Here is a 15185-nt window from a genome sequence, read left to right as displayed (position 1 = left end):
TTTCCCCATGTGGTATTATTCCTGAAGGAGTCTGACATGTGGACAGGTGAAGAGTTCCCATTTTAACTTAAGACCATTTCTTTGATTTATTGATCCACAAGAGACATTACTTGGACTCAGTAGCTTAAAAAATTCACTATAGGTACATATTTGATTGCACCCAAAATAATGGTAATACAAATCTGAATAATAATATTTGAAAATATATGTAAATTAAGTAGAAACATCATATGTACCTATTATTATGTGTGCATGAGTTTCCAGGTAATGGAAAATTTAAACTGATGCCATACCAATAATCAAAATCAAAATGTTATATCTTTTTAAATGGTGAAAAGTCCTCAGTGTCACCCATAAACAGGAAGCTGAATCCCATGGATACAAGAGGTAGGGTTAAAAAAGTAAGAGAGCACTGACACAGCATAAGGTTATCTATTACGTAAGGCTGATGTACACTTGAACTGGGCAGGGAAATGCGTTGTCCATCTGTTAAAATAGTAAAAGTATCATTCTGTTCTGTCTTTGGCCGACTTTGATCATCATTGACTTTCTTGGCAAACACACAGTGACCTTTGATTATCAGTGCAGACCCAGGATCCCCACAGGGCGAACTCTCACCTTTCATCTCATCTGCCCTCCCTCTCAGCAGGCTCATCTCGGCCTTGTTTTTATTCTTTGCTCTTAAAGGAGGCCTGTGTCTTTCTAATTAAAGATATGTAAATGTGGTCTCAGCTGGATTGTATTATTTTGTTAGTGGGTGGAGAGTGTCGTAGCCTAGCGCCTAATCTTGACTAATTAAGGATTAATTACAATTGATAGGTGCCTTCCACCCCTCTACATTGGAGCACATTGTTGTCCCAGTGTTTGTATTTTTCACCCTGTGACATTAATATACACAACAGATTGAAATATCAGGGCTAGTGATTTCATTTGAGGGTCCTAATGGTCTTCACACTAGCAGACCACCAACCTACTAGTGGTCCTCTGTTAATTATACAAATCTCTCAATGTCATAGTGAACTTAAGTAATGAAATGCTACTTATTCATAAACTATATTAACATAACAGTATATTTTTCCTTGCCAATTAAACATCCCTTATAGTCTGACCTCCTGTATGCTTTGGTGACAGTAGCATCTTTAGGTCAGTGATTACATTGATCTCTAAGGACCAGGTACCACCGTTGTGCCCCTGTGTACCCTGGCATCTCTGGCACCATCTGACGGTGTCATAATGCTTGTTCACTTGTTATAAATGGGCGCTGCTCTTCTGATCTATCGCTTAATTGCCACCTAATTTGCATAACAGTGCAAATTAACGACCTCTCAAATGAGCGTTCATTTTTCACAAAGTCTTTAGGAGCTCCTTAAGAGTCTGTGCTAATGAGCGCAGGAGGCAGCTGGCCTGATGAGAGTTGACTGGGGGAAGATTCGAGCCGCGCTGTAACAAGCCTCCTGTTTAGGTGCTCTTCGTCATCCTCGTCTTCCTCCTGTGACATTTCAATTTTTCCATGTTTTGCTGAACTGCACCAGGCATGTGTTTTATAGGGCCATGCACTGGTGCTTGTTACATGAATGTGCTTCTGTCTTTATTTAGTTACTGTTAAGTGTTAGTGTTTTATGGAAAGCATGTTTACATATTTCTGTCAGTTTTTATTAAAGACATTTGACAAATACAATTAGAATGAAGCATAAGCCCAGTAATAACATTATTATATTATTAGTATGATCAATATGAATGTATTAGTATTAGTATTTTTTGTTGCCAAACTTATGCCTCAATATATGGAAATAAGGTGTTGGAATTTGACATTAGATAAATTCTCCAAAAAAGGGCAATTTTTAAGTGACACGTTACGTGACAACCCAAATAGATTCATCGGTCATTAAATCTGGGTGTATGTTTGGTGTGGGACTGTTCTGTTGGGGGGGGGGGGGGGGGGGGGGCAGAGTTGCCCTCTTTAGTTAATTAAGGCCTGATTAATGATGTGTTGGACTGGAGTGTTGTATTTGCCCAAGGTGCGAGTTCTTCCCTTAATTTGCACCTTTAATCCGCGCGCTGTGCTTACCCTGAATGCCTCCCTCTCTCCCCCTCTCTGTGAGGAGTGGGGGGGTGGCGTGCAACAGGACTCCTTCAGTCAACTACCTAAACAGATGCTGATTAGCGTGAGCTGCTTAAAGTAGCAATGAACATATGGATTGGGCTCATTAAGTTGACTGTAGTCCACAAAATAAGGCTTGTAAAAAAGAAATGGGAAAACCTGTTTATACCCACTATTGTCAGAAGGAATCCGCCTTTTACTCAAATTTATTTGGCTAAAAGCCCAATGGGGAAATTATTCATTTTTAATGCCAGCTGTCCAGTTTGAATATTGGATGCCACAGCTAGCCCAAGGCAACATTTGATTCATTTTCCTTTCCCCTGCCATATTTTACTAGCATGTTAAAGTCAGTCTAAGGCTTCATGAATGTCAAGTATATAGACCCACTTCAGCTCTGGCTTGACTCCTTTATGAACTTACAATCTTTTCAATTATGTATAACTTGAGTTTTTATGGATTTTTAACAGCTAAGGCATGAACGTTAGCATGTGTTACTGATCCAAAATCAACCCTGGATTGGATCTCCCAGTTAAATTTACTGTGTAATTATATTTAATTAGTGTTATGTACATGTTGTTATGTACTTCATCCTGTTTTGTTTAAGATTAGAACAATGAAAGTAGGTGTTCTGGCCCAGACAAATGTGTGAATTCACTGCCAAGGCACACTTTACTTTACCAAAAAACACTTATAATTTCAGCATGTTTACGCTGGTTTACCTATTGTGTCTCTGGAGCAGGATTTGAATTTGTTTTTGCTTGCTTTGTCAGGCCGATTTGCATATTCATGTAGTGTATGTTTTATTGTGAACACCGTCCTTTTTCTGGGCCCAGTCTTTTTTATCTGAATCTGTAATGAAAGAGGAAAACTGATGTTTCTATAGTGCTATCTTTACTGTGTTTGGCTGCTTCTCTGTTTGGCACGTCTGTATATTCCCGTAGCCCCTCTCTCTCTCCCTCCCTCTCTCACTCTCTCTCTCGCATATCTTCTCTTGTGACTCCTTTTTTCCAATTCTCCTTGGCTCTCCTTCCACCCTCTTTCTCTCCTTACCTTTTTCGCCCTTTTTTCCCTCTCCCCTCTCGCTCCCTCTCTCCCTCCCCTCTCTCTCTCTCCCCCAGTGAAAGGCTGAGAATACCCAAGGGAGCTGATGCAATTAAAATGCTAATCCTGTCTGTCTACAGAGAGAGAGGAAGAGGGGGGGCTGACAGCATGAGGAATTGCGGCTCACATGGAGAACTCGACTGAAATGGAGAACAGAGGAGTGGTGGCGGCCGTGTAGCTGCTGTGGGGGTGCGCCGAAAAGGAGAGAGAGAGAGAGAGAGAGAGAGAGGGATCGGGGGGGAAGGGGCAACTGCGAAGAGGGGAGGGAAGGAGAAGAAGGGAAAAAAAAGAGAAGGAGGGGGGTGCGAGCTAGCGAGCGAAAAAGACAGACAAGGATAAAGCTTGTGCTATGAGCTGAGCAATGATATACTGACTGCGTTTAAGTCTTATCTCTCCCTATGTGCGGAAGGCATTACAGTTAATGTACAGCACTGCTCTATTGGTTAGGTGGCTCGCCCTCACTTGCACCGCTTCATATTTTTGCTCTGTGTTGTCTCTCTGTGCCAGTAGCGCACTATTTCAGCTTGAAATGAGAATGATTATGTATGCAGTGAAGGCCCAGCTGGATACCCTGAATATTTCATAGTATGTGTTGCTCCGCTCGGGCTCTCAATGCCACACGGCCTAGCGCTGGTGCTAACATGCATAATAGTGGGATTTCTCTTCGGGCCATGGAGCAAGAGGTGCACGGCCTTTTGCTGTTTGACTACATCCACATTAGTATGGCTGCTTATACAAGATAAGACTCCTGGGTTTAAACAAAGATTTGCTGGGTTTAAGATGACATTGCAGCATCCTAGAACCTTCACTAGAGATTGGGGCAGGTACATTTATATTGTTAATGTGCTAGTGTGTTAGTTTGCAATATAAGAAGGTTAATATAAGTGATTAGTTTAGGTACTTGTGGATAGGACAGGACAATATGGCAAAAAACAATTTACGTTTTTGTTCCTTGTATTTATTGATCTCAATTTTCAATACAGTTTAGTTTTTTGTCACAAACAAGATAAAAAAGACTCAATAATCATTGCAATTTAACACAGAAAACCCCCAAAATGTTGCTTTCTGGTCCAAATGACATGCTTTTACTGAGGATTGGCTGTAGTCGGTAAAAAAGAAAGCAACATTTAAATTCAATTAATTACCCACCTGTATTTGTGCATCTACCTTTTGAATAGATCTTATGAAATTACTTAAGAAAATGGTAGTCTGTAAGCAATACTTGTCTGACTTTTTAATTGTATATAGATTTGAAGCTTACCTCAAAGACTCATTTTGACCCGAGATGATGCTAAACATTATCAGTGTACTATTTAACTCATTTTAACAGCTGCTATAATACCGCTAGGCCACTAGACTGTGCATGAGTGCAATTGTGGGTAATCATGGCTTAATTGGAGTAATTAGGGGAATGTAGGGGCATTAGGCTACAGCTGGGGGCCATAATGAGCAGTGGGGGCAAAAGGGAGGAGGGGCTGGGGAGAGGTGAGCAGCTTTAGGAGGCTCTGTTGCCCACTTCACTGTTAGCGGCGGAGTGTATTAAACTTGGAAAAGACATTGCAGGTAAATGGTGTGCCACAGTGGAGACATAATGCTGTCATAAGACTAATGTTGGGCCTCTAAAATGAGCTGTTGCAAATTACTAGACGAGAAGTAGACTGGAAGTTTGGATTAGAGTTGTGATTTATTGAAATAGACAATGGGTATTTTTTTGTTTTTCAGTTTTTTGTTACTGTTGTCAGTGATTGGCCTAATTACTGTGCAACTGGCAGATCACACGCCCAGTGCGTTAGAGTTCTCCGTAGATTCAACAGGTAGAGAAATGATATCTGTGATCAGTGAATCAGTGAGTGGTTATAGGTTATCTGCCCAAGTGCTGAAGTGAATGGCCCAAAGCAAAGAAAAAGAGGAGGGAAAGAGATGGGCGAATCAGGGTCATTAGTTCAGGCGGCTGGGTCTGCTGCATTCCTGAGCCCTGAGATGGGGGAGCAGCAGAGCAGGAATGTGCTCGCAGACAGGAGACCAGAGCACCGCCAACCCAACGGCAAGAAGGAACAAGAAAATAGGAGGGGGCAGTGGAGGGAAAGTTGGACACTTTGCTAAAAGAGGTTTTAAATGGTGGAACAGACTCATTTATCAAATGAAACTTGGAAAAAATACGGTTTTGTTCTCGGAAACAGTTCTGTCCTCATTTTGTTCACATCTGTTGTCTGTACAGTGTGGTTAGTCAGTTGTGAGGACTGGTTGCAAAGCTCCCACTATTTACTTCTTCTCTACAAACACATGCATCTAAAGTTATAGAAAAAAGCATTATCCCTTGAAATAATTTCGTAATGACAAAATGATGTGAAGATTTTAAATTATGTCAATCTAAGAACTTATTAAGCTACTAGAGATGGCTCAGAGTCACATAGTGTCACCAATAGTGTTTGAAAAATATTCCTTCAGATATTCCATATTAATGTTTGTTTTTTAATCTCTTTTTTAAAAAAGTGTGTGGCAACAGAGATAACAAATCCAATACAATCTCAAGACTGTTTCAAATCACGGTGAATGAGTATAAAAGGTAAACATGGGATGTTTATGTCAACATAATGTGAATCATTTATATTAAACATCATTGATGAAGCAGTGAGCCCCTGGCTTTAGAGGCAGTTATTTGTGCGGTGGAGTTTTTGGTGAGGGTAGTGTGAGAGAGAGATGAGGGCATGGCTGCAGGCTGACAGAGGTTCTGCCATAATACAGTGGTGGAGAGCAGCCACTGATAACTATACTTATGGCCACTGGGGCTCACAGTGACAGCACATGCACTCCCATTACTGGTCCCATGCCTCATGCCCTTATCTTTGGCAGGCTGCCACAGAGGGGCCACAGTGCCCTCTGCTGGTGATACAGGTGAAGTTCAGGCTCATTGAGCATTCAGCCAGGCGCTCAAAGCAATGACTCAGGGGACCAACTTGACCAGCTTTGACAGGCCAGCACATCTTTGAATGTAGTCAGTGATAAAGCGTTTTTCTCTTGGCCACATTATAAACCACAACATTAGCCTCCACCTGTCCATTACTGACTACTGTCTTCAGCTGTGGGGGTCTAACGCTCCTGTGTATTTTTCAGTGCTGAGTATACGAGGCGTGCAGGAGGAGGACCCCCCAGACCCACAGATCATGAGGCTGGACAACATGCTTTTGGCTGAGGGTGTGTCGGGACCCGAGAAAGGAGGGGGCTCGGCTGCGGCCGCCGCGGCTGCAGCAGCAGCTGGAGGCTCGCCGACCGACAGCAGCATCGAGCACTCAGACTACAGAGCCAAGCTCGCCCAGATCCGCCAGATCTACCACTCTGAGCTGGAGAAATACGAGCAGGTAAAAGACTGTCTGGCAGAAGGAGATCATGGAGAGGAAACGTAATACACTTTACACTTTTATTTGCAGATATTTTATCTTTTCTGGCCTTCCTTTTTGCAGGCATGCAGTGAATTCACCAACCATGTAATGAACCTGCTGAGGGAGCAGTCTCGCACACGACCCATCTCTCCAAAGGAAATCGAGCGAATGGTGGCCATCATCCACCGCAAGTTCAGCTCCATCCAGATGCAGCTCAAACAGAGCACCTGTGAAGCCGTCATGATCCTGCGCTCTCGCTTCCTTGACGCCAGGTCTGAAACACATTATATAAATGACTAACTGAAGGAATCAAGTCCTCTGGGACATGGACATGTCAGACTGAAGTATTTGATGCGTGTTGCTTATTATCTCTTCTGTCTGTGTCAGGCGTAAGCGGCGCAACTTTAACAAACAAGCCACAGAGGTGCTGAACGAGTATTTCTACTCTCACCTGTCCAATCCTTACCCCAGCGAGGAGGCTAAGGAGGAACTGGCCAAAAAGTGTGGAATCACTGTGTCTCAGGTGAACTACAAATACATCAAATACTTCACTCTATTGCAGTTATGTAATGATCACAAATGTGTATTGTTCCAGTTGAAACAATTTGAAACCCCCAAACCACAATAAAACTGCTACAAGCCAAACTAAATATGCAAAGATGGTGATGGATGCATGTTAATCAGAGTCAGCATTGACTTTCTGACATATATTTGCTCCACAGGTCTCTAATTGGTTTGGCAACAAGAGAATACGCTATAAGAAGAATATTGGTAAATTCCAGGAGGAGGCAAACCTTTACGCAGTTAAAACAGCAGTAGATGCTGCCAATGTGTCGGCACAAGCCAGCCAGGCAAACTCTCCTGCAACACCCAACTCAGGTCAGTGTGTGGATGCTTTATTGTAAGTGTTCAGTCACTCAGGCAAGTCACTGAGATGTACGTGTGTAGTTTTATTACCAAACCAATTAACAAATACCACAAATGTGCCGAAGATCTTGTCCTTGGTTGTTCTTTCTTTTTATTCTTTCAACAAGGGCAACCTCATGTCCTCTGCAGCCAGACAGTTCTGCCCAGTGTACCCTGACACGATTATGGGCAGACAATGGCAGACAAGCGCACCACAGCCATAAATTCAAGATTTGTCACCTGTGAATAACAACCATTTTTGGCACTTTTTACTGTATGTTTCAGTACAAAGTAGTATCTCTCTATGACAAGACTGTAAAGCATTTTTAAACTCGCTACTCAATGCTCGACCCACATTTTCGTTGGTATTTTGTCCAAAAACGCCAGTCCGAGACCCCAGGTTAGTTGTGGTCGGACCCTCTGCCTGGTGCTGCAGCTGATTGCTTGTTTGCTATATATTGCCCACAGGGTCACCGGGGTCGTTCACTTTGTCCCACTCAGGGGACACCTATCTCAGCCTGCGTTCCCTCAATGGGGAGGCCCTCAACATCGCCCCCTCTCTACAGCCGCAAGTATGCACTGAGGACAGCTGCACAGTTGACCTCAATGCCTTTAACCCAAGCCACCCAGAGTCCCAAATACCCACCTGTAGAACTCTAGTTCCAGCCCCTTTTGACCCCATGAACTTTTCATCCGGACTGTTTTTAGAGCTGACCCCTCGAGCCCTGCAGACCTTCCCTATTTTAGTGCACTTGTCCTGTCTGTTGTATTTTTCAGTACAAAGCAAAAACACCTGATATCCAAAATTCCCTTGTGTCCTGACAACTATTATTTGTCTTTTTTTTGCCGGAAATGATCCCTTCATATTCCTTTATAGTAGACCAACAGAAAATAAAGTAGTTGTTTTTGTGCATAAAAAAACAAATAAATAAAACCACACTGTTGTCATCTTCTTCTGGAATCAAAATTACATAAGAGATTAATGTATTGATCTCATGAAGCATTTTATCTCTTGACAGGTGGATACCCTGCACCCTGCTACACACCTGACGGCCGGTTATGAGGAGCTGTCAGGAAGTGCCCTCTATACCCCTCATCGCCTGGATGTAAGTTAGGATGATTTATGCGCATATTTTGCCTGAATTTTTAGCCTAAATTTAGTATTATCGTTGTTAATGTGGGGAACTCTGTGCCAAAATATATCTCTGTCTCTCAATAAGATTCTTACTTGTAGCAAACCTTATTTTTATATAAATATTTGGCTGTTCTTTTTGAAGTTAGAGATGTTTTGAAGTTTGAAATGTTGACTTGCCTGTTTCTCTAGTGTAGCAGTATATGTAGTTGATATAGTTTCACATTTGTTGTTTGGTTTGTGTGTGTAGGCTAACAGCTGGCAGGACACCACCAATACTTCCTCCATCACCTCCCCTCCCGGTCCTCCCAGCAGCGACCACTCAGACACGTCCAACTGACTCTGGCTCTGTCCGCCATCTTTCCATTCCAACTGTGGTCTGCTTGACTCGCCACCTTCACTTACTACACCTGAAATCTCCAAGTTCAACTGTGTTCAACAACATACAAAGACTGGACAGCGATATAATAGTCAGCAAAGGATTGTGGTGCTAACACATGTGACACTCAATGCAGTGTGGTATGGAGCAAACTGATGCTGAAGCAACATTTCTTTCAAGGACTTTTTTGGAAATCTCCGACACCCAGACGTCTTTACATCACCCGTATGTGCACGATACCTTTGAACATAGATCTACTCCACAGGACTTTTTGCTTTGGAAAACTGTGCGATTGCCTGTATCACTTCAAACATTGGTTATGTGACAGCCAAACTCTTGATACAGCCCACCAGGGGGCGCTGCTGTGCTCACCTTGCTCGTACCAAAGTGCTACCCCGGTAGTTGTCACCGCATCTGTTCCTCTGCCATCTCAACACAAGACACTGCTGTACCTTTCTAATATGTTATCAGCTTTCCACATAAACACAGATATTTTGAAATGGTTTTAGAAGTGAGCTAAGATTCTGTCAAGCACAAACGTTAGCATCCTTGTAATGTGCGTCTTCTAGTATAAAGGGTAGTGAAGGGGATCATGGTTCAATATATAGCAGGAAAAATAATAATAACCAAACTGGAGGGATGAGGATCAGGCAGACAGGCGGAGTGGATGTAATAACTACATAGTGCTATTCTTTGCTAACCAATAGAGGGTGTTGGTAGATGGCTCTTAGACTTCTTGCTTTCTGTCCACTAGTTTATTTGATTGTAGGCTATTTTCTAATGCTGTTTCACCAAGAATGCACCAGCCACCACCAAAAATGAGCTCAATATAGCATCTCTGTGATGTGAGGAGAGGAGTACAGGAGGAGATTGTGGGGCACTGATGTGTTGTTGGAACAAATGTGACATGAACTTAGAAAGTGACAGTCTTCCATGCATGTAGGACTTCTAGACGTGATATTGTTTTTCATTACGTTTTTAGCTTCATTTTTATTAATAAAAAATAAAAGGGTATAATTATTACAGTCAGACCAAAAAGGAAAAACCATGTATAGCTACGATGTGTGTCTCTGTGGGCATGTGTACAGTGTTGGGATGTCATTGTCCACCTGGGGGCGCCCTCTGATCTTTGTAAGCATTAAAAACACTGGGTGCTTCCTTCCAATGGCAAAGTGGGTGGGGCTCAGCTTCAGTGTCCCTCCCATTTGAACCACAACACACTACAACCTTCTGTTGTAAACCAAAAATACCACGTTCAGCAATGTAATAATGCCACCTTTTCAGTTTGAGGAGAGGGGGACTTATATTTGTATCGTCTTTCTGTGTGCCGTTGTCATGACTCAAACTGAGAGGGTTTTTTTTTTTTGTTTTTTTTTGGGGGGACTTTTTTTGGGTGGAGCAGTGCTATTATATCACATATTATGTCATTTGATTGTCAGTGGAGCACCTACTCCATAAAAGGATTTGTGTTGCCCTCTTTTTCAATACACTATTATGGGGAAAAATAAAGTTTTTAGTTGAATGGCCGATGGGAAAGGGCTTCTCTCTCTCTCCTCTATTACCAAAAAGAGGCAGTGCTGGGGTGTAGTTCTAACTCATGTTTAAGACAAACCTGCAACTTTTCAGAGGGACTTTAATTCTTTGGAACTATTTTATACATTGTTATGTGAATAATAAAAACACATTTTGATAGTTAAGGTAAAGCCTTATGGAAATTTCACTTGAGATTTTGTGTTACAGAGCAAATCTTGAGGAGGTGTCATGTGATTTCCATCATGTTTTCTTCAGTGCAGTTTGTTTGACTGTATCTTATAATCTCATCATCACACCAAATTATGCTCCCCCTTTTCTACCTGTTATAATGGATGTCACTGTACAGTTTGTGTAAGGTTTCAGTATTTTTTATTTTCTAAATGTTTTTTTTTTTGTTTTGTTTTATTAAAATGCCAGTTTTATTTGGCTTCGTGTAACACTCACAATAACTATCATTTTATTTAGGTATTTTGTTACATAACTGGGTGCAAAGTGGGGTTTATTGTGCAACATTTGATGCTGTGGAAAAATGAACCAATGTTTCACTTTTCATTAAAAAGTGGTCCGACATTGTTTAATACCTTTTAAAGTGGCAACCTTCTGTTTTTACAATAAAACTTTGTAATTACCATTGTCACTTAAGGCAGAACAAGCGTCAATGTAGCATATAGATTTTTATGCAAACAGACTTTCCAACAGTGATCTGGCTTTTCCATAGCACCAAAGTGTTGTTAAACCTTTTGATTTTTGTTTAGTATCTTTGTAACTTCCTCTTTTCCCTGTATTTATCCCTCTGTCTACCTCTGTCAGTCATTTTTCTTGTATATAACCCCACTTTTTTCAGACCTGCGCGTCTGTACGAACTCCTTTTATACCTCAACTTTAGAATTGTTCTAGAAAGAGTAAAACAAAAGGAAGAATATGACAAATTGTAGTGTTCTTATTAGAAAATTAATAAATGATTTAGTGTGTTTTTCAGTATTTGAGTTCAAAATTTAGGAGTGTTTTATAAGTTGTCACAAATGCTCTTGTGATAGTCAAATGTAATAAAAGGAGACACTGCACCACTTGATGAATAATGTCTTACAAAACTCACTATAATGTAATGACTTGATCCATCAGACATGTTCATTCAGTAATTGTACAATTCCAAACACATTAGTTTTCATCGACATCAGACAACAATGTTGCTTTAGTTGTGGGGCCTCAGGCGTGTTCAAATATTCTATTTATATTTCGAGGTGAACCATGGGCTTCTTCTGGCTTGTGCAGACAGTCAAGAGTTTCCTGCAGAGAGAGAAAGGAGCTAAACGTAAACTTTGGCATATGAAGGGCTCTTGTGTTCTTGAATGTGTTCATAGAATAGAGTATTGAAATATGTATGTATTATTATAATACTGATTTTATTTAAAATTATATATAATAAGTGTTTTGGCCATGTTTCAAGAAAGTCCTATTTATTTATCTTTTAACTAGGGTGACCACTTCAAATAATGTTATGGGATGTGGAGGAATGGACCAGGCTCATAGTTTATAACTGCAATAACGCCATTAAAAAAGTGTAAATCTCACTTTGTATAATTCATGTAGTGATTAATAAGTGGGGCAGGGGACAAGAGTCATGGCTGTGCAGATAATCATTAGAGGGACAGATGGTCACTCTAACTAAAGCTTAAACAGTTAATTACATATTTTATAAAATGCATAGGCACTTTCACAGTTGTTATATTGTGAAAATAAAAACTGTAAGATTCAGTGACAGGAAATATCAGAAATCAAAACTGGAAGCGATACAATGAAGTGGATCAATGTCAAGTGCATGTTTCACACGCTATTTTCGCATTATACCTCAGGAAACGGCGGGTCTATCGCAATCGGAGAGCGCGCCCTCTGCTGGCCAGGACATCCACGACACAGACAGCACAAGATTGATTTAAAAGTGCTCCTCATCTCATTGTCCCGTAGAGAATATATGATTGGATTGACCAAAGAGTTGCACTCTGCTATCACCAGGCAGAACTTCTCAAAGGCATTGGCGTGACTGGCTTTTCCCAGCAGCCCGTCCAGCAGCAGGGTCACCAGTCCAGGAGTCCAACAGATCACGAAAGCACCTGTGCAAACATAAACTTTAAATTTACATGGTGGATAGCTTTGTGCACTGATCATAGCCAGTTAATGGTGTAAATAACTTAAAATGAAGGATGCATTATGTAATTTTTCTGAACACCTTGGAGATTTTAATTGCTTTATCTGGAATGTTTCATGGAATTCCATTATTGCGTTCAGTAATTACAGGTGTTTTTATAACTCAAAAATACCTTGTAAATTCTTACTGTGTGCGTGGTCACCTCTGCCCTTGTAACTTTGCCTCCTTATTCCGCATGCTTGTTTACATGGAAACAGATAAATAAAATGCCATACTTTGGAAGATCTAGGCGATCACATCCATGATCCATGAAGACAAGCAAGAGCCAGAACCTCCACTATAAATGTTATGTATTATCTTTATTTTTTTTAGCACTCCGTAGTTGTTTTACTCAGCTTGTAGTTAGTTTTAACAGGAATCTGATATAACAAAACCATGGTGCATCTTTCGAACAAGTTGATAAACAAGACATATGCAGAAAAACTGGTTTGTAGAGGGAGTGGGAGGTCACAGTATTGTACCAGAATGAACAGCAGCAATGAAACAACAAGAATAATTTGACACGCAGTTGGGGAGATTAAAGGAGCTTCTTTAACAGTTGACTATTATGTCTGCTCACACTACACTTCAGTGACTATTGTTGAGAGGAAATCTTACCTAGAACCATGAAAATAGTCTTCATCAGGTTGTCAACAGTCTGGTTGCTGGTGTGGCCTGATGAGTATCTGCTTTGGTATCTGACATAACAGAAGATACGAGTGTACATCGCCACCATAATAAAGAATGTGAGCAGGTTCAGAGCTGCCCAGAAAACAAGAAACCTGCGACTGTAAAGAGGTGCCACAGTGGAGCAGTCATTCAGGTCACACTCACAGTTCCAAAACGTGGATGGAATCAGCCCCATGAGGATGCTAACCACCCAGATACACACTATAAGCAGTGACACACGGCGCTTGGTCATTTTACTGTGCTGCTGCATGGTCATGATGGTTTGATGGCGCTCTACGGCTACAGCCAAAAGGTTTGCGACGGAGGCAGTGAGACTAATATCAATCAAAGCTCCTCGTATGTACCACTGCTCTTTTGTGAGTGTGCTGGTCCAAGGGCCAGTGTTCAGCATAAGATTGATATAAGCCACACCAGCAAACAAGTCAGCAGCTGCCATGTTGCTCAGGAGGTAGTAAATGGGAAAGTGGAAGCGGTGGTTCTTGAAGATGGCTATCATGACCATGAGGTTGGCCAGGACAACTACGAGACAAACTGTAAGCCCAAGTCCAATAACCACAGCATCTCGGGTGGTCCATTCTGTGTTGATCTTTTTCCCCACCCAGTTGTAGAAAAAGGTCACATTGTGGCTGTTGTTGCAGGTAGGCCACATCATCTCTGAGGCCATAACTTGTAACACACAATAAGCAGGTATTTAGAAAAAGCCATGGTGTCTTCATTTAATGAGACTAATAATAAGCATAGTCTAATTATGTAGTTATGTAATGGACCTAAACAAAACAGACTCACCAACTCTGAAGGAATGTGGGTGTTGACATTTGACAGGTCAGTGTAAACCAGACATCAACTGACCTACACAAATGAAAAGCATATCTATCAATCAAATCAAATCAATCAATGATATAGGCTATTCATAAGCAGCAGTGCAGTATCCGAAGCACGTATTTTCTATTTCTTAAGAACACATCTTAAAAGTGTCGTCTAGTCTATGCCTATGTGACAACTACAGGGGCTTACCCTATACAACCATACCCAGGTAAATTCTAAATTTATTCTTTCTAACTACACACACACTTCCACGTGCTAATGGTTATTTAATGTGGTACTGGCCACTTTCTATTTCTATTTCACAGACAGTTGCACTTAGCTGACTACTTTCGTTCATCTCATTAATGGTCAAAATTATTTTTTTAAGAAAGATTACCAGGTTTTGGAGTTCTGTTCAGGTTTTGGAGTCCTGCTCCATCCATTGGGCTCGCGGTGAAAATCAGCGCAGCTCCACACAACACAAACTGGAGACACTTCACCTGTAACTTTTCACTTAGGCTCGATGGTGTCGAGCTGACGCCGCCCGTGTGATTCACAGCGCTGAGCACAGGCCGCCTCCAGGTGCACACGGAAATGTAGGAAACGGAAAATTCAGAGCCTGCGGGTTTTACTATCATGTAGCTATTTATTTATTTGTTCATTTCAAGGCGTCTGGCATTCTAAGTAGCCCTACGATAGGCACCTACACACAGACATTCATTAGATTAGACTGGCCTACATGTGTATTAGAACATTAAAAAACGATGAGGAAAAATGTTAGTAAGATTGAGAAAAGGTGCTGGTGTAATGGACAACACCTGCTGACGTTTCGAAATTGGTTAGAAAATGAAATATCAGAAAGGAGGATTATTTTGTTACGTCTATGTGAGAGTTTGTTACCTCTCTTCAACTCTGCAGCTCTTTACAAAATGAGTCTCTTGTGCCTTTAAAAATTATCCTCTGGGTGGCGACAA

General features: G+C 41.3%; 3 protein-coding genes across 3 annotated transcripts in view; 2 read left to right on the top strand and 1 right to left on the bottom strand.

Annotated features, from left to right (window-relative positions):
- LOC110169526 (LIM homeobox transcription factor 1-beta-like) overlaps nucleotides 1-1446 on the top strand; it is an 18039-nt gene extending 16593 nt beyond the window's left edge. The window contains exon 6 of the mRNA XM_055152732.1: nucleotides 1393-1446. Within this exon, the coding sequence (XP_055008707.1) occupies nucleotides 1393-1446 (54 nt within the window). The remainder of the gene's footprint in view (nucleotides 1-1392) is intronic.
- Nucleotides 1447-5122: 3676 nt separating this feature from the next.
- On the top strand, nucleotides 5123-11604 carry LOC110166432 (pre-B-cell leukemia transcription factor 1-like). The gene is made up of 9 exons (XM_055152731.1): nucleotides 5123-5288; nucleotides 6056-6108; nucleotides 6199-6561; nucleotides 6664-6854; nucleotides 6970-7105; nucleotides 7305-7461; nucleotides 7957-8060; nucleotides 8508-8594; nucleotides 8871-11604. Exons 1-9 carry the CDS (start codon nucleotides 5123-5125, stop codon nucleotides 8958-8960), a joined length of 1347 nt encoding a protein of 448 aa, XP_055008706.1. The 3' UTR covers nucleotides 8961-11604.
- Nucleotides 11605-11611: 7 nt separating this feature from the next.
- On the bottom strand, nucleotides 11612-15116 carry lpar2a (lysophosphatidic acid receptor 2a). Its single transcript, XM_020931659.2, has 5 exons — nucleotides 14609-15116; nucleotides 14194-14256; nucleotides 13336-14073; nucleotides 12381-12643; nucleotides 11612-11819 (listed from the first exon to the last, which is right to left on the bottom strand). The coding sequence occupies exons 3-5, from the start codon at nucleotides 14069-14071 to the stop codon at nucleotides 11739-11741; spliced, it is 1080 nt and encodes a 359-aa protein (XP_020787318.1). The 5' UTR covers nucleotides 14072-14073; nucleotides 14194-14256; nucleotides 14609-15116; the 3' UTR covers nucleotides 11612-11738.
- Nucleotides 15117-15185: the final 69 nt, after the last annotated feature.

The sequence above is a fragment of the Boleophthalmus pectinirostris genome, unplaced genomic scaffold, assembly GCF_026225935.1.
Source record: "Boleophthalmus pectinirostris isolate CB_2022bp ecotype Guang Dong unplaced genomic scaffold, ASM2622593v1 HiC_scaffold_17, whole genome shotgun sequence".
Classification (NCBI taxonomy): Eukaryota; Metazoa; Chordata; class Actinopteri; order Gobiiformes; family Gobiidae; genus Boleophthalmus; species Boleophthalmus pectinirostris.
The sequence above is the reverse complement of the archived record's forward strand: the minus strand, read 5'-3'. Positions and strand labels throughout refer to the sequence as shown.

Coding starts and splice junctions, on each gene's coding strand:
- lpar2a (XM_020931659.2), bottom strand. CDS start 14,071: ATGGCCTCAGAGATGATGTGGCCTACCTGCAACAACAGCCACAATGTG. Junction 12,644..13,335: donor GACTATTTTCATGGTTCTAG/GTAAGATTTCCT, acceptor ATGTTTGCACAG/GTGCTTTCGTGATCTGTTGG. Junction 11,820..12,380: donor TAGACCCGCCGTTTCCTGAG/GTATAATGCGAA, acceptor CTCTCTCTGCAG/GAAACTCTTGACTGTCTGCA.
- LOC110166432 (XM_055152731.1), top strand. CDS start 5,123: ATGGGCGAATCAGGGTCATTAGTTCAGGCGGCTGGGTCTGCTGCATTC. Junction 6,855..6,969: donor TCTCGCTTCCTTGACGCCAG/GTCTGAAACACA, acceptor TGTCTGTGTCAG/GCGTAAGCGGCGCAACTTTA. Junction 7,462..7,956: donor TCCTGCAACACCCAACTCAG/GTCAGTGTGTGG, acceptor TATTGCCCACAG/GGTCACCGGGGTCGTTCACT.